Here is a 23,757-nt window from a genome sequence, read left to right as displayed (position 1 = left end):
GTAAGCTGTAAATGAATCAAAATGACATTTTAGTTTTTAAATATTTACTTAAAAATCCTCCCAGGCACATCCCATAACATTTTAAAATACAGCAGTTTACATAATTATTATTAACATAGGAAAATACTGGGGAATAAGCTTGAGAACATGAATTTTGAATAAATACTCTGCAATAAAATGTTAGGTACAATGGATGAAAACAATTCACAAACATTGATGGACAACGTTCTCTCAAAGCGGAAGAAGCTGAACATGATTTGCAAACAAAAGACTGTTAGACAAAATGTAATACGATACATGTCAGTTCAATTACAAGCATTGAAAATAAAAAGTGGATTCAAAAGCACTTCGTGACAACATGGGGGAACAACCACAAGGACAGTGTAAGTCTTTATGCATAGAAAATTAAAAACTCATACATAACCAAAAACAGTCTACCCCACCTCCAAAACAAGAGGAATGTTTAAAGATCCTCAGCGTAAACCTCTGCCAAAGAAGAACATTTCCAGTTCAAAGCAAAGAACAGAGTGCAGTCCAGTGCATGCCATCTTAAATAGTTAAAAAAAAAAAAAAAAAAAAAAAGTAACAGAAGTCAGCTTACCACCAAAACTACTGCGCATGTATTTACCACTATTGCATAACAGACACTATATATTAAAGCTCAGACAGTTCCAATCTCAGAAGGTTATCAAAACCACGTACCAGCTCCAGGAATGTCTGAACGTGTGCACTGCAAGAACATTGTGTAACCCACTGCCTTGCACAGCACTCTATGCTACAGTACATGTGAGAGAAGGACGAGTAAGAAATGACGTGTGTGAGAAACAAAGCCTAAAGTGTGGCCTAAAGAGCTGATTAACTAGCTCTTAAAGTCAACATAACGTTCTTGTGAGATCACAGTGTCTTATTCAGACTTTTTGATATCTAGCCCATGAGATATTGAACTATTTTGAGTCTCTTGATACATAGATCAATCCCACAGGATCTGCACAACAGTAATTAATGCATAATTATACTAGGATCCACTGGATATCATCGACACCTAGTAAGGCTCGATATTGTTTTCCAAATCTAGAAAATATGGGGTAAGGCAACTTCAAAAGATGATCTAACCTCTTCTCAATTTTGAACCAAATGACCCTTAAGCCAAAGCGAAACTGAAGACGTGGCATAGATGCTACAGACAAAACATAAATGTAACCTGAATGACTTGAAGGATAAATTTAAAGGTAGATTTGTCAAAAACCTGCATTTAGCAACTTGGCAAGGCTTGCTCTTGCCATTTTAGAGTGCAAAAAGTTGTTTATCGTGGGTACCTTGCATCAGACCTGTGTCAAATACCAGTCAAAAGTCGTTATATATATGCATACGGAGGTCCAGCAACGGAAAATAATTAATTTTAGGTTTTACAGGTAGTTAAAACAAGTCATATCTGCGTATGAATGTATACAAGCAGAGCATTTTAAGATATCAGCAGACCACCATTACATTACCTCACTGAAAAATAAGACATAAATGTAAAATTGTAAGAAAGAAGCTTTTCTCAAAATAAACTTGAGACAATAAATAGTTTTATGCTATGAAACTAAGTGATTTAGTTGCATGATTGCATCAACAGAGCCCAAACGAACCAGAGGCGTCTTGTTTCCGTCAGCTATGATTATAAACTTAACAGCATGTAAATATAATTCTCTGTCTATAAACATCTTAATTAGAGAGTTCTAAAGGAAACTGCTACAGTACTTACATACAATACTTACAGTTGAATAATATTATTTGACCATAGATCCTACACAACTACTCTGGTGCTATTTTGGTATATTTTTATGACAAACACCACATCAAAATATCTATATAACTGTACGGTCTGGTTGTCTAAATATCGTGAAATATTAAGCGGCCACTGATACATATTCCAATTGGGAAAGGTTTTAGTTACAGCTACGACAGCCAGTGAAATTTACTGCACAAATGGGGTCACATGACATATCTAGGTCTTAGGTCTTGACATGCAATAAAACTTGCCTGTCCTAATCTACCTCAGAGTTACTTCTTAACATGCAAACCAGCAATATATAGATGTTTAGGATTCGACTCGGTTGGGTTAACTGTACTACGTGCTACTCAAAACTGGCTGTAAACTTTGGTTTGGTTAACTGGAGGAAAAATTAGGAGAGTGTGGTTTGACTTTTGTGAGCGTATGCTACCGTTACTGTATTGGAAGTCACAATATAAAGCTCAAAATACATCTAAGCATATTATATCTGAATGATCCTGGTCTGGCACTGTGTAAACATCGCTCGCAATTCATTCTCTTGGGTTTCGTTGACAGCGTCTGGTTCTGGGCTTTTCTGAACTTTTGCTACAGCAAAGTTAATGCCTTGAGTAAATCCGGCCTGGGTTAAACTAGCCACCTGCACCATTGAGCTCCTGATCTTCGCGAAGGGCGACACGACGCGGCTTCCGTTGCTGTCTCCAGATGAGAGCCCTGTGATGCCTTCCAGGCTCCTTTGTGACCCGCATGATGTGGCAGAGCCTGCAGGCTGAACAGTCAGAAGATTTGCCCCGTGGACGGAGGACTCTACCTCAAGCTGAGATGGGCGAGGAAGCTGCGGTTGGGAATTTGAAGACCGCAGTTTTGCATCTGGAGCTGAGGGGGCTTGAGGCGCTTGCGGTTTAGGTGCTGCAGGCACTTCCTCAAACACCTCTATTGGTTTGGTCTTGGCATCCTGGACGAATTGGTGGCAGTACGCGTCAATAGGTGTCCCGAAGTCAATCAAAATGGCTTCCTCAGCCACCGAGGCGGACCCTGGAGACTGGCCATCGGGGCCAACTGACAAGCTATCTCCTGTCTTGTCATCGCAGCCTGTGACTCGGATGACAGAGGGCACTGCAAGCTCGACACTGCCAATCGACTGCGAGCGACTGGCAAGTCGCGGCGCAGATGCTACAATCCCACAGCTAGGAAGCACGTAGTCTACGTTTTCCCGAGAGCCTGAGCAAGGCTGCTCGTCAGAGTTGTACGAATCAGAATCGGAAGAAATCTCCTCCGAATGTTCATCGTTAAGGTCTTTTAGGGCTGCCGAACCCGTATTGCCATCATGGGTCTCTAAACTGCTGTCTGATTTCCAGAGGTTCATATGCAAATTTGGCTTGAGGAAGTTTACTTTGACCTCAGGTTTTGAGAAGGTCCCTAGTTTCCCCAAGGGCTTGAAGTTTCCAATGTTGACGTTAGTTTTTGTCTGCTTCACTTTCTGGTTTAGTGTTGAGAACTTGTTCATAAGGAAACTTTTGCCTTGAGCCAAACCAGACCCAAGGACTTGGTCCACGGCTTTCCCTTGTATTCCCATTATATCCTCATGTGGTTTGCTGTGTCTCCTGAAACAAAGCAATTGAAGCAAGATTAGTTAACCAACAACCCAGCACAATTTGGCTTTGTTCAAAACTGCAGAAAAAACAGATTTGACTGAAATTGGTTTAGTTTTTGTAGTTGTACTATGAAAAAAACATTCAGTTAGATGCACAAACTCCAATGGGGATCAACAGGTTGAAGGTCTGAAATGCACGGAAATGCATGAAAGGTCACCTGTAGTTAGTTCTTCATACTTCGGTTCAAAAAGGTAGGGTAGGGTAAAACCTACCCTGTTCCCCTCCAACATCAAAATCATCCACCATCTTTCTTTTACCTGGTTTTGTAAAGGCTGTTTGACTTTCTGTACACATTTGCTTTGTCAACACTGGGTCAGTACTTCTGCTTACATCATGTGTGACCTTTGCTAAGTGACTATGTAATGTGTAAAGTCAAGCTAGCACAATTTGTGGTTAAAAAGTACATAAATGTTTTTTGTTTTGTTTTTTTAAGAAAATGACCAATCGTTTCACTAAACCAGACCCTTATTCTTCTGCTGGGATCATGTAAAGCCCTTTGAAGATGCACTGAAACTGCAATTTGGACCTTTAACCCAAATCCACTATATGGAGAAAAATCTTGGAATATTTTCCTCAAAAACCTTGACTAAATAAAGAAACACATGAACATCTTGGATGACATGGGGTAAGCAAATTATAAGGAACTTTTTATTCTGAAAGTGAACTAATTAGGGCTGCCCTGTAATAGTCGACTAACCGTTAGTCAACAAGAAGACCAACATTTTATTAGTCACTTAGTTGCAGAAAAAACAATTCCACAGGAAGTGGTGAAGTCACGCAGTCCGTGTTGGACAGGTCATTAACTATGTCTATGTGGTAATATAGTACAATCGGGCAAGACATCCAAACTCTCACCTATCATTCAGACCTCAAATATGGCTTTTCATCTGAAAGATGCAAGTAGTAGCAACTCTACATGGCCGCTCAATGTAATGTTAACCTAGAAAAATGTGCGTGATTAAAGTGTCTGTGCAGAATGTGAAGCTAAACAGTAGCGTGCTTACTGCATGACAGATGGAGGCGCTGGTGCAGTCTCATGCTCTTAAAATTTTTTGCTCATACAGACAAAAGTAATACATCTTTTAAATCTCTAAAGATTCTACATTTATTTGTGTGCACTCAAAATTGCAACGAAACATTGCGCTTTTGTAAAATAATGAAAGGAGGATGCGCTTTTTGCCATCTCGATCTCTTGAGCTCAAAACTTCGAAACTCCATGTATTTGCGGTTGCCTTACAGACGGGAAAAATATATCTATAGAGAGTGAAATGTCTACTTTTAAACGAATTAATTCAAATAGAAAACAAATATTCTCAGATTATGTAATGCATATGAAACATGCAAGCAGGTGCATCACTACTGCGGAGATGACGAGTCAGTGTCACCGACTTCATCTCTTAAGCTAAAAACAAAGTAAGCACTAGTTTATCAATAAATTATTAAAATGTTAATGCAGTCTGACACATTCTTAATGTTAATGTTTTTCCCTGACACATTCATAATTATTATATCTGCCGGTGTGCTGTGGCACTTATTAGGCTATGCAGGCAATTAAAGGCTCATTTATGATTTATATGGTTTAATAAGCATGTGACGATTAATGCTTAAAATGAACAACTACTAGTCGACCAGAAAAATCTTTAGTTGAGGGCAGCCCTGAAACTAAACCTTTAAGTCTTCTGAAGCAACTCACAAAAAGTTTTTTTTTTTTTTTTTTTTTACCTCTCTAGTTTCTTCTCAACAACCTGGACGTCAAGCCCCATAGCTTGCTTTGTAATACGAAGCATTTCCGCAATGCACTGGAGTGTGTCTGAAATGCAAACAATCCAAGTGCAGAGAAACAAATAAATTATTTAACACAAACACAAAACCCTTCAAGCAAGATCAGCATACAGACAGCCAAGTTATATCTTTTACCAGCTTAACCAATAATGTCAATCACAGAATTACGCAATACAGAACTAGCGCCAAGCACAAACCTTTTCCATCATCTTCTGGATTTCGTGTGACAGCCCTCAGCGTATGGAAATAACCGCTCGTCTCCCCGTTCTTATAATGCAGCCGCATGCAGCAGTATTTAGGCTTTCCGAAAAGAGTCGGTTCTGGACCTGAAGAAAAAAAAACATCATGAAATCACAGAACATTTTATTTAATAGGATAAAAATTACACCCACAAGGTAATCTATAAGCTCTTACCAATTTCAATCTTTTCAAGTCCTTCTAAACTTAGTCTCTGATACTGGTTGACTTTGTCCGCCTCCTCATCATAACTAAATAGCAACAGCCAAGTAAAGCGGCATTACTAAACCAATGCCAAGAAAATTATTTCTTATTTTAAAAACACAAACATTGAGAGTAATTGCACTTACTAGGCTACATAATATGCAGAGTTGGACAACAGCAGAAGAACGTCAACATCTTTGTGGGTGGCATCTATAAGACTGACAGAGGAAAAACAATATAATAAAAGGTCAGAACCTTGAAAGAGAGGCCCATAAATAGTACCATTAAACCCTGGGCGTACAGAAGAAAGAGAAACAATAGACAACGCCTTGCAAAATGCATGAAATTTTACAGGAATTTCACACTGACCATAACACATCATGCTCATTTGAGTGCATCTTGTGTGAAAGTTACCTCAAATAAGCATTACATATGGACAGAGCTGAACTTGAGTAATTTACAAAGATTTCACATGATTCCAACCCAATCAGTAACAGTTTTCAGGCATCTTTCACCATGACCTCCCACCAAAAAAAATGCTCAAAAGAATGGAGGAAATATGGCTCCCTCACCCAAACAATTATATTACAACCAATCAGAAAAAAAAACAATATGTGCAAGTACCTCTGAGCCAATGACAATACACTGTAGAAGGAAAAGTAAACTAACAATATAAATGTTAAAATCAAGCTTCATTATAGTTCTTTAATAATAGATCTCTAGCATTATTACTGTTTTATTGTAGTATATTTAATATTACTGTAATTAATTATTTTTAAATTGTAATAAGTATTTCCAAATAAAGAAAAAAAAAAGTTATGGGGCTGAAAAGACAGAATGCATTTTTGCATTTTGATGTGCTGCTTTTCTGTAAACATGTGTTAGATGGATGCTTGTGTATGAAATGGCATTCTAAAAGTGTGCCATTATTAAAGGAACCTTAAAAAAGCAGTTCAACTCCTTGTTCTTTTCATTCCACTGCTTTGAGTCTTGCATTTTTGAGCACAAAAATGCATTCTGTCTGAACAGCCAATTAATTTTCTGAAACAGCATCATATATTTTGCTCGAAATGAGAGCTCAAGCAATGCCTGACGACACATGAGGGCTCTTACCTTGGGTCACAGTCGATAAGTGCCCATCCACCGTGAAACTTCTCATCATCAGGGAGCAGCAGCTGCATGTACGTCTGCAGCAGGAGGCTGACCTGCTCCTGAGCTCCCCTTTGGCTCTCCTTCTCTTTCTCCTCATGCTCTTTTTCTTTGCTGAAGATGGAGTACAGGTCTTCTGTTACTGGAAGGCCCATCATGAGGTCTGGGAGAAGCAGAAATACAGTACATGGCAGATGAGGCACCAGGCTGGGCTATTTGCATTGTGTACCTAAAATGGAGAATTTTTTATACTGACCAATGACGGCCTGTCGGTAGGCGTCTCTGAAGCGGTTCAGATAGTAACGATTAGCTGAGTTCACACCATCCTTCATCACCCCCGCTAACTTTCGCTCTCCTGTTCGTGTGAAATCTCCCTACACAACAGATCGGACACGTAAGAATAAGATGACAAACTCATTGGGTGGTAATCAGTGTCTTACTTCAGTTATGTTATGAAATCAAAAGCTTTAATCTTCGTTTTTACTCTTTAAAAAGACGCAGAGGGAATACCTTTAGGTCCACAAATTAAACAACAAAACACTATGGCTATACATGTCAAGCAAATAAAAAAAGATAGATAAATTATTTAATAAATATTTTATTAAAATAGTAAATATATTATTTATTGATTGTGTTAAATTAATTACTTATGTAATTTTTTCCACACACACACACGCACGCACACACACACATATAAATAATTTATAGAATTGAAAGCAAAATGTATTTAAATTAATGTTTTTTTAAATGTAATTCTAAATACACGCACATATATTATATGATTATACATCATTATTATTATACATACATATTATACGTTTATTTTAACATAAATATAAATATCGTAACAAATTAAATAAATAAATAGTATTTTATTAAATAGTAAATGTATTATTTAATATATTTAATTATTTATGTATTTTTTTGTCCTGGCACATGCACAAACACACAAATATATATAATAAATATTCATATTTATATATGATTTATATTATGCATAAATATAAATATAGTAATATATAAATTAATTAAATAAATATTCATATTGCATAAATACATATATAACTTATATTACACTATTATAAATATAGTAATATATAAATTAAATATTAATATTTACATATGATTTATATGATGCATAAATATAAATATAGTTTTATATATTATTATGTGTTTAATTTATATATAACTATTTGATTTATATTATACATAAATATAAATATAGTAATACATAAATTAATCAAATAAATATTTATAATATTAACAAATATTCACAATAAGGTATTCATGTTTACATATGATTTATATTATGGATAAATATATAGTTTATAAATATAATTTATTTACGATTTATATTATACATAAATATTAATATAGTAATATATAAATTAAATAAATACATAAATAGATCAATATTCATATAGATTATTTCTATTATGCATGCATATGTATATACACGCACATACACTACCGTTCAAAAGTTTGGGGTCAGTAAGACTTCTAATAGTCTTTAAAGAAGTCTCTTATGCTCATCAAGGCTCCATTTATTTGATTAAAAATATAGAAAAAAACAGTAATATTGCAAAATGTTTTTAAAATATAAAATAATGTTTTTTATCTTAACATACTTTAAAATAGAATTTATTCCTGTGATGAAAAGCTGAATTTTTATCAGCTGTTACTCCAGTCATAAGTGTCACATGATCCTTCAGAAATCATTCTAATATGCGGATTTATTATTAGAATGATCAATGTTGGATAATATCAACAGTAGTGTTGCCAAATATTTTTTGGAACCTGTGATTTTTTTTTTTTCAGGATTCTTTCATGAATAACAAGTTTAAAAAGTACAGTGTTTATTCAAAATATAAATATTTTATAACAATGTAAATTATTTATTATTAACTTTTAATTATTAACATAATACATCCTTGGTAAATAAAAGTATTAATTTCTTTAAAAAAAAAAAAAAAAAAAAAAAAAAAAAAAAAAAGAAACAATAAAAATGTACTGACCCCAAACTTTTGAACGGTAGTGTACATATACACACACACACACACACACACACACACACACACACATACATGCATACATGCATACATACATATATATATATATGTTTTCCCTCCAATTAACTTTTATAAATTGAATCAATTAATCTTTTAATTATATAATATTTAGATGATTTATACAGTACAGTCACTTACAATAAAAAAAAAAACAGTTAAAAGATGACTTGTAAATCTGCAAATTAGAACTATGTGCTGACAGATGGTGGTGTAAATGGGCAGTGGGGACAGCATAAAATCAATGGCAGGCATTTAGTCTATTTACCTTTAGGGCAGCTGTGCCAGCATACTGACGGCTAATGGTGTCTCCATTGTTGGCCCACATCACCTGATAGATCCTGTAACACTTGAGGGGCAGTGGCTGCTCGGGTGGCATTACACCAAGTTTTTTCAGCTGGAACCAAACAGATCAAAAGACTCTTTGAATGTACGGGCATACTGAGAGCAGCTGAGTGAGCCAAAGACACTGCACTGTTCTGTGCGTGCAATATGGCAGCCTTCCTACAAGCCACAGTTTTATTTACACCTTAAGGCATTTAGCACACGATCTTATCCAAAAACGACTTTCATTTTTATGTGTGAATTTATCCATGCGTGTGTTCCAATATCAAAGGTGAATTTGAATACCTGCTGTTCCATGACCACACGGGCAATAGCTGCTTGTACCACATTAGTCCTGTCCAAGCAATCCATGCAGTTAACCCGGAAGATGCCTTCCTGTTGACAGATGACTCCTGCTTGGTCCACCCTATTTGCAAATCAAAGCAGATCGATATTACATTAGATATGATAATAACAAACTTGGAAGAAAATGTGGCTCTTATGAGAGAATTAGGAGTTAAAGGGATATTTCACCAAAAAATTAAAATTCTGTTATCATTAATTAAGATAATTTCAGTTAAGATACTTTTAATGAAATCTAAAAGCTTTCTGACCCTGGATATGTAGGTGAGTAATCAATGACACAATTTTCATTTTTGGGTGAACTGTCACTTTAATAGCAAATGAAAGACTCACCAGGCCCATCTCATGTCTGTGATGATGTCAGAGATGGCATCAGTGAGAGTCTGCACATTCTCAAACTTCATCCCTCGACTGGAAAGAGACAAAGGAGAATATCTGTTGTTGAGATTTGACCATAACAGGCTCTGTTGTAAAAACATCAGGATGGGCCGATTGATAGATCATCACACTTTGGGTTTCTTACCAGTGCTCATGGAAGTCGAATGAAACATATGTTAGGTTGGAATTATTGTACAGCAGCACTTGTTTAAGGTAAGCATCACCAATCATCTTCTCGCGTCCATTTTGGTCAACTAAATTAATAATCACCTGATGGGAAAAAATAAATAAATAAATAAATAAATCAGTGCCAAATATAATTATTGGTAACACTTTACAATAAGGTTCAATAGTTAACTTCTTCAGTTAACATTAACTACGAATGAACAATACTTCTACAGCATTTATTAATCTTAGTAACTGTTAATTTGAACATTTACTAGTGCATTATTGAAATTAAAAGTTGTGATTGTTAACATTAGTTAATGCACTGTGAATTAACACGAACAAACAATGAACTGCTGCATTTTCCTTAATTAACATGAACAAAAATTAATAAATACTGTAATTAATGTGTTGCTCATTGTTGGTTGTTACTGAATTACTGCATATACCACCATTTAAATGTTTATAGTCAGAAATAGTTTTTTTTTTTTTTTTTTTTTTTAATATACTTTTATTCAGCAATGATGGACTGAATTGATCAATAATGACAGTAATAACATTTATGTTACAAAAGCTTCCCATTTCAAAAACATTCAACCAAAATATTAAGCAGAACAACTGTTTTCAACACTGAACATAAGAAATGTTTCCTAAACACCAAATCTCCACATTAGAATGATTTCTGAATAATGTAACACTGAAGGACTGCAGTAATGGCTGAAGAAATCTCAGCATTGTCATCATAAGAATGAGCTATTTTAAATTATATTAAAATAGAAAACAGTTATTTTACATTTTAATAATACAATCATTTACAATATTGCTGCTTTTACTGTATTTTTGATCAAATAAATGCAGCCATGGTGAGCATAAATACCTCTATCTAGTGTTATATATATTTTACTAAAAATTTCATTCTCACAATCCAGTAACTACACATATTTATAGTCTTATAGAAGGAACAGAGTGCATTACAGGGATAGTTCACACAAAAATAAAAATTCTGTCATTAATTACTCACCAATTACAAAGACCTTGGTTCATCTTCGAAACATAAATTAAGATATTTTTGATGAAATCTGAGAGATTTCTGAACCTGGATAGACTGCAATGCAACTACCACGTTCAAGACCAATGTAGTAAAGACATCGATAAAATAGTCAGTGGTTCAACCTTAACTTTAGGATGCTACGAGAAAGCAGAGAAATGTACACAAATGCACACAAATGCATTGTGGTACTCGAAAGAGGAGAAAAAAAAAGTTGAATAAAGTTTTTTCATTTGAGCACAAAAAGTATTCCCGTAGCTTCATAAAATTACAGTTGAACCACTGATGTCACATGGACTATTTTAACAATGTCCTTACCACCTTTCTGGGCCTTAAAAGTATGAGTTGTGTTTCTGTCGATGCAGGTTCAGAAAACTCACAGATTTCATCAAAAATATCTTAATTTGTGTTCTGAAGATGAACAAAGGCCTTACAGTGTGGAACAACATGATGGTGAGTAATTTTCATTTATTGGTGAACTATCCCTTTAACTGTAAAAACATTATGACATTAATCAGGTTTAAATATTTGAATCGATTAATAGTGCTACTTTCTATACTGCTTTAAAAAAAAAAAAAAAAAAAAGTATTTCACTCTAAAATTGTTATTTTAAACACACCTTACCAGTTTTTTATAAATCTGAACTTGCTCTTCAAAGTGGGAAGCAAAATAAGGCATAGTTTCCCTCTCGCCTGCAACAAAGCACATTTGTGAGATAGCATCATGTAGGACACAGCGCCGCAGGAGGATCACAGTAAAGCTCTGAAATATCACCACAACATTTCCTCTAAGCACTATGTTCAACCAAGAAAGCACGCCAGTTTCACACCTGACGCCATTCACAGGACAAAACATTTCCAAACAATGACTACACAGATGCATCTCGGTGATAGCATGTCTATAAACAGAAGTGCTAGACTGTGCTGTGAGTTAGATCTCATTTATAATTTGAAGAGAGAATCGATTACACAGATACACCCCACCTTTCTCTATCCGAGGTCTGGGGTTGTAGCGATACCCAGCTTGGCTCCAAAACACAGGGACAGAGCCTCTCGTTTGTACAAAGGACAGCGTGTGACTGTGTACGTGGATTAGCTGCTCCGTCTCCACATAGTTGGCCACATGTCCATCAGTATCCACCCCTCTCCGCTTGTAGCGCATTCCTTCAGTGGAACGCACAATTATATTATTATACTGATGGCACGATGAGTACATTTCAATTGCTTGATTTTATTAACTAGCGTACCTGCACGGTGTCGGCTTCGCCTGGAGATGAGGGCCACAGTGAAGCGTGGGTGAATATCATCCACACAGGTGGGCTCCTGCAGAGGCGTTTCCGGGCTGCTCCTCTCTTCATCAGAGCTCTCGTTATAGTTAACCACCAGCTCCTCCACTTGCACAAAGCCTTGGATGATAGGAATAACCCAAAAGTCCACTTGAGGCACCTGCAAAACAGGATGTACAATTACCATTCAGGGCTGGTATGGAAGCGCGTTTATGCCAGAAAAAAACAAAAACAAGTGTAATTACAATTCTGAGGAGAAAAGTTAGAATTGTGAGATAAAAAGCTGCAATTACTTTTTCTTTTTTATTTTTCGTTGCAGAAAAAAAAATACAGTTGCTAAATGTAAACTCAGAACCTGCAATTACAAGTTTATATTTGCAATTTCAAGAAATAAGCTCAGAAAAAAAAAAACAGAATTGTGAGATATACACTCCTAATTGCATGAAAAAATGTAATTGTGAGATAAAAAGACACAATTAAATTTTTTTATTTTGTGGAAGAAACAAGGTTTCATAAGTTTGCATTAGAGCTGTCAAAATTAGCATTAACGCATTTTTCCAGTTTATAGGCATTAAAAATATTTAGCGCAGTTAACGCAGGGGCGGGGCTAGGTTTGGCCACCCCACTCACAACTACTGCTTCTGTCTCTTTTTTTCTTGACAAGAGTGTTTATTTAGTCACAGAACATCTTTACGAGCACATAAAACGGAAGACTTTTCAGACACGCATTCCAACTTCACTTCAGCGCCTGGTGCTAGTCAAACGAGCACGGGAAAGGTACAGGTGACGTGGAGCTTCAGTAGAACAACAGTGAACTGCGGTTATATGAGATGTTGACCAGGCCATAAGTCAGTAAAAACTAATTTACCTGTCCCGTCAGCCATTATAAATGTTCTTGTAGCATGTGTGCTTCAGTTGCATGCGCAAATGCAGCGGCATGTAGAAAGTAATAGCTTAAAGCAAATGGCGTAAAAGTAAAGTAATAGCAGCCAAATAACCTAATAACCCAGCGACTGTAAGGTCTGTTAATTAACAAACAAAAAAAAAAAAAAAAAAGGAAATCATTAACTTCTGTTGCTTTAAGGATTCATCTATAGTTAATTTAAAATCTAGTGTCTGATAACTTTATTCAATTTTTATATATTTCCTACTAGCTGAAGGGCACAGGTAAATAAAGGTAAAAAAAAAACAACAATTTCCTAGAGACATCAGTAATTTCGGAATCAGTGATGCTCACCTTCAGTCAAAAAAATCTTTAACAAATATTAAAAATATACTGTCATTTTATTGTTTCAACATTAATTTGAAGACTGAATATGAAATTATTGCAATATAAAAGTATATTTAAAAACTTTAATATTCGGTGGGATTAATCGTGATTGATCGCAATTAATTTCCGAAAAAAATGTGATTAATTTGTTGAATTTTTTAACCGATTGACAGCACTAGTTTGCATATTTGAATATTAACAATTAAAAATTCAGGAATATTTGCAAAAAAAAAAAAAAAAAAACAATTTGCACCTGCAAGTCAATGAGGTCTTTGATCATGTGCTTGTTCCAGAAGAATCTGTCATCCACCTAAAAGAAAAAAAAAACATGGTGATCGGTATTCTGTGTGTTTGTCAGATGGTATGTGTAAATGTTTGTTTTATGGTCTTTTTATTAGAAGAAAATAACATTTTTAGTACTGGTGAACCAGTGTTATTTTAGTTTTATTTACAGATTTTTATAGTATTTTTAAAAATATGCTTTAGTTTTATATTTTCAGTGTTTATTTCAATTTTAGGTTAAAATTTATTAATTCTGTTGCATGCTTTTGTCATTTTTATTAGGTTATTTTAAAATATTTTGGTTTATTTCAGTTTTTAATTTTAGTCATTTTAGTATATCAGTGTAATTTTTAAATCTGATATACATCATTATATCATTAAAACATACGTACATAAGTTTCAGAGTTATGAAAAAAAAATCTAATTTTATCTTTGTAATCGCATCAGCTGACAATGTAGGCGCCTCTTGTTGTTGTGATTATAGACTGTATGGTTGTGATTGCACACAATACAAGGAGCAGATTGTCCCTTGCCACTTTGGCAGTCTTGTCACCTGACCTGAATACAGCGCCCTTATTCGCCAAAATGGACTTATCGGCTTCTGTCCACAAACAGCATGGGCACTTGTCAGCTTCTGCAGTAAAACGTGAACTCGCGATGTCTTGAAAGTGGACAATACCGTCTTTTCAGGGTTACAGGGTTGACGTTTTATTTTTATATATATATATATATATATATATATATATATATACACACACATACACATACATACTGTATATACACACACACACACACACATATATATATATATATATATATATATATATACACATATATATACACACACATATATATGCGTGCACACACACACACATATACTTTATTTAAGCTTGATTTCAATTAACAAAAACAATATGAATAGTTTTAGTTTTAATTAACTCCCTATCACTTCTTTCTTTCAGTCTTTGTTCATTGTTTTAATGTAGCTACATCTTAAGATACTAATTTGTTATCGCTCTACTATGTATCCAGGAAGTGTCTAAAGATAATGATCTATTCTTAATCTTATTCTTAATAAGAAATGAGAAATGAAGCCTTGCTATAAATGTATTTTTGCATCCTGTATGTGTGGGACGGGTGTAAAAGAGTGAGCCACATCACTCAAATAAACGTTTTTTTTTTGCTCTTTAAAGTATTTACTTAACTGTCACCAATTTCAATAAAAACAGATATTTTACATCTATTATTATTGCAAGTCATTTTTTTGTCATTCTTTTCATCTGTTGCTCACTGAAAAATGGAAACTAATAAACAACAAATTTAAATTTAAAACTTAAATCACAACCTTCAAAACAAGGTTAATAAATGTCTCAATACGTAGACATTTAACTTTTGAAATATGCAACACAATAACTCAGCTTCTCACCTTTTTCCACAAGGGCTGATCTGACTTGCCTAATGCTCCCTGTCGCTGGACTGTGTTGGTGAGGTCATAGGTTAGACTATAGTAAAAGGAATCAGAGTCCATGAATATCTTATAGAGCTCTTCAAGCAGCCGCCTCTCCAGACGCTCTTTCTCTTTATTCTCTTTGACCTGAAAGGCAGGGGAATACTGGATGGGAGTGAACAAACAAAACAAGGTTAAAGTTACAATACTAAGTTAAAGAGATGTCAATTTAAGGGGGAATCAGGAAGTTTTGTTTTTACGGTTTTATATTAACCATACTAAAGAACTAAAACAGGAATAGTTAGTCTCAAAGTGATTGGTATTGATATCAGTGACCAAAAATTCAAAACAACCCATCAACCTTTTTCTTGATGGGAACGCCAACATTAGATTTGATCTGACTCAGGGTCTTCAACAGGAACTTGGACTCGTCCGGTGACTGGGTGATTTTCTCCGGTTTGTTGATTCCAAAATGATGCTTTTTACAGAGCTGAAAGTGAATGAGAGGAAAAGAATAGTTGACTTTTATTAGCGCTAACTATCTGCTATCATTACTAACCAAGCTAAATAATTCAATTTGTACCTACAGTTGAAGTCAAAAGTTTACATACACTTTGCAGAATCGGCAAAATTTTAATTATTTTACCAAAATAAGAGGGATCATACAAAATGCGTGTTATTTTTAAATTTAGTACTGACCTGAATAAGACATTTCACATAAAAGATGTTAACATATAGTTCAGAAGAGAAAATAACAAAAGTGTACATACGCTTGATTCGTAATACTGTTTGGTTACCTGAATGATCCACAGCTGTGGGGGGGGTTTTGTTTAGTAATAGTTATTCATGAGTCCCTTGTTTGTCTTTAACAGTTAAACTGCCTGCTGTTCTTCAGAAAAATCCTTCAGGTCCCATAAATTCTTTGGTTTTTCAGCATTTTTGTGGAACACTTTCAAACAATGACTGGATGATTTTGAGATCCATCTTTTTACACTGAGGTCAACTGAGGGACTCATATGCAACTGTTACAGAAGGTTCAAATGCTCACTGATGCTTCAGAAGAAAAAAAAAAACATGCACTAAGAGCCAGGGGTGTAAACTTTTGAACAGAATGACTTTTGAACACATACTTCCTAAATATCATATTTTTTTCATTTAGTACTGCCCTTCAGAAGCTACAGAAGATACTTAAGTGAAATTTACCCTGATCATCCAATTCAAAAGGTTTTTCTCCCCCAATTTTATCTCCCCCACTTTCCTTCTGAAGCATCAGTGAGTTCCTTTTGTAATAGTTGCATATGAGTCCCTCAGTTGTCCTCACTGTGAAAAGATGGATCTTAAAATCACAATCATTTTGGGTTCAAATACACAAAAATGCTGAAAACCCAAAGAATTTGAGAGAACTGAAGGATTTTTCTGAACAACAGCGATATTAAGAATCAAGTGTATGTAAACTTTTGAACGGGGTCATTTTTATAAATGCAACTATTATTTTCTCTTGTGGACTATATGTAAAGTTCTTTTATGTGAAATATCTTATTCAGGTCTGTACTAAATAAAAAATAACATGCATTTTGTATGATCCTTCTAATTTTGGTAAAATAATTAACATTTCGCAGATTCTGCAAGGTGTATGTAAACCTTTGACCTCAACTGTAGGTGACGAATCTACATGCACATACAGTGCATGAAGATCTTTGTTTCCCTGCTCAAAGTCCATGTGGAAAATGCTGCTACATTAATTGCTTTAAAACAGAAAGGGCGCCAAGACGTGTACTAAAACTAGCCTGATACTGATGCCAGAGCAGATTCATGTGCCCATAAAACGAACGACCAGCTAAAGTCAAACTACACAGGCAAGCTGCTATCTCAAAGTAATAGAGGGCAATTATTCTGTGATAAACTACTCAAGCAGAGATGGCAAGCCAGGAGAATGGATTACAGTGACCTCTGACTGTTTCACTTACATGGTTAAACATCTCCTTTCAATCCCAGAGGCTCTGCAGAGAGACTGACTTCTTAAAAACATCCTGCTTCCTCTGGAACCCCTTAGAAACACACCACTACTCTTGCACTAATTGTACGTCAACCATTTACTACACAAGAGGGCTGAAATACCTAAAATCTTGGCCTAAGAGTTAACTAACAAGTTGGGTATTTGGGAAGAAGGATCAGGATCCAGTAAAGTAATGTCTACCAACAAGGATAATGACAAGAAATAACCGATGAAATGTTAGAGCAACACACCTATATGATGAAATATAACGGTTAATGCAGTTACATTATGACTTTTGTCTTTTATACCAAGTTTAATCAAATCCAGCATGGAAAACGTTCAAACAAAAACAGTCAGCATTAGTCACCTCTAATTCCAGATCCTGTGGTTCATCCTCTGAGAGTGGAATGACTACAATCTTAGTGATCTTGTAGACTTTGTGGTCTCCTGGCAACTGGCCCACCAGTGCTTTCTGGCGAATCAGAATCAGGCCCAGAGGAAGATCTGCCCAAAAGGAGGAGGGGGGAGGAAGGGAGTGTATCATGAGTACGGAGTTCCACACCTCATTTTCCTGCTCTATCCGGCATGATTCATTCCCATGGCAAACATTCTCATAACAATGACTTCAAAGACATTTGCATTTGCGCGATGCAGTCATACTTTCACTGACAAGTTAATGTAAATCAATAGATAAAAGCGTACCGTGCAGCAGGCAACTCTAAGATGTTTGGGTGGAAAATTTAATGAGAGCTGCCTGGCCTCTTTGTAGGAACAGTGTAAGGAAATATCAGGTTTGCCCACCGGATTAGGTTACAATGTAAGAATATGTAGCTACAGACTCATATGGCTCATTTATCTGTGTAGTTTGTGCTGAAAAACTGCAACCATGCATGAAAGATCAACCAATTATTTTATCCATCAACAGTAGTACAAAATGCACCATGCATATACAGACATCAGCAAGAGTTTCTCTAAAAAAGGAAGAGAGATCAACATTATAATAACGGTATACATATAAAGCCAACCTGTTAACAATAGACAGAGGCTGACTTCTCAAATCAGCCAGTGAATGATGAAATGAAAGTATGATGCATGGCATCATTTCACTTCTGTGAAAAAAGTCCCTCAAGACCTTACTTTTCAACCTAGTGAAAGGCTTTTAGTTAACTGGTCTGTATGGAAATGGATGTCTATATGATCATTTGAATGAGGTATTCAAATGTATATACCATCCAGTGTTGAGAAGTAACTAGTTACATGTAACAGAATTACATAATTACAAAATAAACGTAACCTGTTACAGTCACTAAGAAAAAATGTGTGATTAAATTAGTTACTTCTGAAAGAGTTAGCGATCACAGGTTACATCTAAATATTTTCACACACATACAGATTTGACTGATTTCTTTCTAAATTGCACTGACTGCTCTAAAATATGAGACACCAATGTTTCAGGAGTTTACGAAACAGAATAGGACATGTTTATTTAATAACGGTTTTATTTCCTGTTAGGGTTTTTGCTTTATTTTATTTTTTCAAGGCATTGTTAGATGCATGTGTTTCCTAACATAGCTATGCAAAGATTTGATTTCAAAACAGCATTATAGCTATTAAACCATATCTTTTTTATGTGGTGGCTGTGCTTTAAAATGAAATTGTTATCATCTTAATTCAAGTGATGAAGGATTTTGAAAGTCTGACAGTAATCAGTGTTTAGTACTACTGTTCGTAAGGTTAACCCTGCCTGCTTTAAATGATTAACAGTTTGGTCAAATTTAGAACAAATATAAATTGAAATTTATAAAAGTAATCAAAGTTATCAAACATATTACATTCCTTTAGTAACTGAAATAGTTAAACTACTTACATTACATTTTAAAAAGGGTAACTTGTGATCTGTAACCTATTACATTTCCAAAGTAACCTTCCCATGGTATGTGAATATGGCAATCATTCAACACCACCGTATTTATTCTGCTAAAGCTACAATAAAACAGATGAGCAACAAAGCACTGAAAAACATTTAGCCATTACAAAACCAAATTAAGCTGACATTTCTGGTGCTGGAGCTGCCTTTGATTATGTTAATCATTATGAGTCTCTGGTACCCAGTTTCTTCCTGCTACAAAGTGAATTACAGTAAAAACAAATGGATGCAATCATATCTTCTATTAAATTAATGAAATATAAATGGTATTTTAGCAGTAACAACATTAGACTATGTTTTAGAAGTCTGTTTCAGTCCAAGCTCACCAAATTTATTGCAAACATTACAATGTTAAAATGGTATTCTCCTCCTTTATACAGCAAATACACTAGTCCGAGGATCAGACTTACCGGCATGAAGCTGTATTTTTCCAATAATACCTTCGACAAGGCCCAGACAGACAGGGTTCCATGCTAGCAGCAGGTCGGTTGCTGAAAACAGGATGAAAATGAAAGTCATAAGTGTTCAAAATATTTTTTTCTTTCAGTACTGCATCTGGGACAGAAGAACCATCAGGGATTCATTTAACTTTCCAAGGTTATGTTGGCTGTTAACAACAAGGTTCCTGACAATGACGACTGCTGACTTAAGTCACCCACTTGCTGAGTAGCTCCTCTTAAAAGCTCACTGATTAGCATCACCTGCATTGTCAGGAGTGATGTGCAGGGTCTGTCAAATATCATGTGCAATGACAGCATTTGTTGAAGCATCTGAGAGTATGGTAGCTTTATGGCTCCTATGATCATCTGACAGAAATCTAGTTTGGAAGTGGATGCTCTCTGTACTTTTGCTGCTGTCCTGCACTCAACCATCAGATGTTCAAAGTCTAATGATGGATGGGTGAGAGCTGGATGAGCTGCATCATGAAGTTGCCAAAAACCCTCCATAATGACCATGAGCTTGGCACTGGAGATCATTCCAATCTGAACTACTAGGCCATGAAAAGCTGGTACATTCACAGAGTTGAATGATGTCTTGGTACAAATGACTCAAATTGCACTCAAATTGTTATGACTATAACAGAATTTGTGATTAAAATACATTGTGATACTCTTGATTTGACATTAGGAAGTGTGATTTTGATTTTGGCCTTTAGACAGATTTGTGTCTCACAAACACAAACAGCTTTTTACTTTACAAGCCATTGATGGATGTGTGATTTTATTATTGTGATGTTTTACCAGCTGTTCGGATTCTTATTCTGACGGCACCCATTGGCGATCAAGTAATGCAATGCTAATACTTTTTCCTTTTTGGTTAACTATTCTTTAATCTGCCACACTAATCCAACTGAGTCTGAATAACAAACACCCTAGTAAGTACTACAGTGTGGTATAACCTCACCCAGCCACGCTGGCAACTGTGGAATGATGCATATTGTTAGGAATTCATTCAAAAGAACTGAGACTGTATGCATCATGCATACAGTGGAAACCCTTATCCAGTTAAATAATGGAACAGCCCTGCAACCTAAACCCGATCAGCCTGGCTGCATGCACGTGGTTAAAAACAGCTAGAACTCATCCAAATCTTCACAGGCCGCAGTTTCCCTGATACTCTGAGAGATGGACTATCTGGACATCTAGTTCTAGACTTGACAAGAGATAAATAGGTTTGGATAGGTAAATGTTTTAAAGGTTAGATTAACAAAAGTGTAACAAAGGATGCTGTGTGAGCGTAAAACACCGCGGTTGAGCATGCAAACCTTTTGGTTTATAAAAAAAAAATTCTAGATCTAAAAAAGTCTAAATAAATATATACAAGACATATATAATTTCTGGTAAAAGAGCACAATGCATACAAAATTGCCTGAAGTTAAATAAGTGTGATGGTACCTTGTAACTTATTGGTTTAAAGCCTTGGCAAAAAATTCTCATTTGACTATCAACTGTGCCTGTGTCAGACAGTCACATGTCTGACCCATATTTAAACCTTAGCCATTTAACAGCGTAACTATATAATTTCCCTGTGCGACATTTAACAGCATTAGCACTGCCTAGCATGTTTATAAATACATCAACGATGGACACTTAAATATTTATTTGCTACAAACATCTAATTTCTGTTTAATTAAAGCCATTTTGTTGTCATTTATATGCCTTGAAAACTGGTTAAATATTATTAGCATTATTATTATTACACCCAGATGCAGCCAGCACCACAGTGTAAGCGTAACGCCAACTGGGCCCAAAGATGATCTCAATATCAAAAAGATCAATTCTGATGCTTTTTCTGAAAATAAACAAAATATATATTATAAAAATATATTACATAAAATGTACATTGTTTATTGTACTACATAGTAGGGATTTCATTCAAAAATGAAAATTCTGTCATTGTTTACTCCTCCTCATATTGTATGACTTTCTTCCTTGAAACAAAAAAAGGAGATGTAAGGCAGAATTTTAGAGAATAAACTGCTTTCACTATACACTTTCATTATATGGGAAAAGATGAAATGGAAGTAATCACATCTGACTCTGACAATGCCTAGCATTTAGTCTAACATCTTCTGAAGGAAGTTACACAGGTTTAGAATAACATGGTGAGTAAATAATGACAGAATTCTTAATTTTATGTTAACTATGCCTTTAAGGTTCTTAAGCTGACATCTAAACGCCCTTGACCAAAACATGATGTTGTAAGTAAAAGGGTTTTTAGGCTACCAAAACATCACCAGAGGGTTGCACTGACACGCATGTCACGCCGCTGCTTTGAAAGTAGGGCAATGAAAACACCACAGTAGGGCATCTTTCAGACAGCAGCCTCGCTCGACAAACATGAAACTGACATTTCAATCTTTTTAACGTGTATACAACCTAACAATGATTTTAAAAAAAACAACTACTCCTGATAGGAGCACAAATCGGTCATCTCTGTTTTGGAGCAGCCTGTCCGTCCGTCAGCTATTATGCACGAGAAATGGCCAACAATGTAAACAGTGAAAACAGAAACACTGAAACACATGTACACTGAGTAATAAAGTGATGGAGTTACAATGTAAGCATTACCCGGTCTCACGGCCATAGATCCATCCTTCCTGCTGCACCACAGCGCGTTATCTCCGCTCTGGAGAATATAATGATCCTTAGCCTGAAACAGCTCCATGTTGACCAAAACACCAAAACATACGAGCTTCCCGACACCAAACCGCTGGATTTGTTCCCGATCCGAGAAACGAGGAAATGAAGCAGCTCGCTTTTCGTCCACTGGCAGTCCCAATAGACGCCAGCTAACCTGCTAGCTGTGTACTTGTGTAAACGTTTATAATAATCTGATAAAGCATCGTGTCTCTATGTCAGCTACCAGCCGGTCATCGAAAATGAATCGTCGATACATTCACTGTCAGTTTTATAAGGGCGATACTGTGGCTCGGAAATGTGCCGGTCGGTCTAATATTTTCCACTGAGGGGAGCAGCAGCGACTGAAACAATTTCCTCCAGTTATACACACACGTGACCTCCTCCGTCACCGCGAACATCATAGTTCATCTGTGACTGAGATGCCCCACCTGCAGTACTTGTTTTGATGTATTATGTTAGATCGTTACTTTGCAATTCTATTTTGGAGACAATGTCTCCCAGATACTTATATAACTAATGAGCTGTTTTAGATATATGATAACTAATGCTATGTTTTAATGGTTGTAAAAATTGGCATTCTCTATATAATGGCTCTGTGGGTCTAAATAAGTTAAAATAATAAATCAGTATGTCGAGCATACTGATTCTTGATCAGATCTTGAGAGGTTTGGTGCACAGAGTTAAATTGTTCTCTTTTGTTGCTCTCAAGGCTTAAGGCTAGTCGTGGATTAAAATGCATGTTTGAGCTGTCAACTGAAAATGTCTTGCTCTGACATATCTTAAAATATGCAAAGATGCACATCTATAATATTTTCTTCTAAGGCATTTTTATAAAATATCTTAGCTTAACTAAGGCCTGGTCCTGGCTTAAACTGAGCCCTGTATGTGAAACCGGGCCTTTTATGATTTCTTAAGTGAAAAAAAAAAGTGTAATCAAAGCAAGTTATTTTAAGTTTAGTATATTGTAAGGGAAAATGGACAAAAATACTATTTTCAAATTTTATATTAAATATTATATAAAAGAAAATCAAAGCCATACATCTAAAAAAAGGGTGTGTTTCAAATTTGAGGTTAATATCACAAAAAAATAGCATCCAGTAAGATTTTGTTTGGGCACAATTCTTTTTTTTCTCCATTCGTTTTGTTTTGAACTTTTTGAATGATGCTCATGATATTTTTTGTGTTCACATAGCAAGTGACAAATAGTTCTAAGAACACTTATAAAACGAATAGTTCCAGTCCTTGATTCTGATTGGTTGAGC

General features: G+C 35.4%; 1 protein-coding gene across 2 annotated transcripts; it reads right to left on the bottom strand.

Moving 5' to 3' along the window:
- Positions 1-229: 229 nt before the first annotated feature.
- On the bottom strand, positions 230-22,844 carry inpp5f (inositol polyphosphate-5-phosphatase F). 2 transcript variants are annotated; one of them, XM_051126292.1, is made up of 20 exons: positions 22,424-22,844; positions 19,763-19,843; positions 17,793-17,929; positions 15,791-15,919; positions 15,409-15,594; positions 13,954-14,010; positions 12,392-12,590; positions 12,129-12,308; positions 11,770-11,837; positions 10,078-10,202; positions 9,888-9,965; positions 9,498-9,618; positions 9,136-9,264; positions 7,058-7,175; positions 6,766-6,964; positions 5,799-5,870; positions 5,626-5,699; positions 5,409-5,537; positions 5,152-5,239; positions 230-3,378 (listed from the first exon to the last, which is right to left on the bottom strand). In XM_051126292.1, exons 1-20 carry the CDS (start codon positions 22,518-22,520, stop codon positions 2,259-2,261), a joined length of 3,387 nt encoding a protein of 1,128 aa, XP_050982249.1. In that variant the 5' UTR covers positions 22,521-22,844; the 3' UTR covers positions 230-2,258. The 2 variants fall into 2 exon arrangements, with proteins under 2 accessions (XP_050982249.1, XP_050982250.1); XM_051126293.1 differs by having other exon boundaries at positions 15,409-15,576.
- Between the last annotated feature and the right edge of the window lie 913 nt (positions 22,845-23,757).

Source organism: Labeo rohita, chromosome 13 (genome assembly GCF_022985175.1).
Source record: "Labeo rohita strain BAU-BD-2019 chromosome 13, IGBB_LRoh.1.0, whole genome shotgun sequence".
Taxonomy (NCBI): domain Eukaryota; kingdom Metazoa; phylum Chordata; class Actinopteri; order Cypriniformes; family Cyprinidae; genus Labeo; species Labeo rohita.
This window is presented reverse-complemented; position numbering and strand designations above follow the sequence as displayed.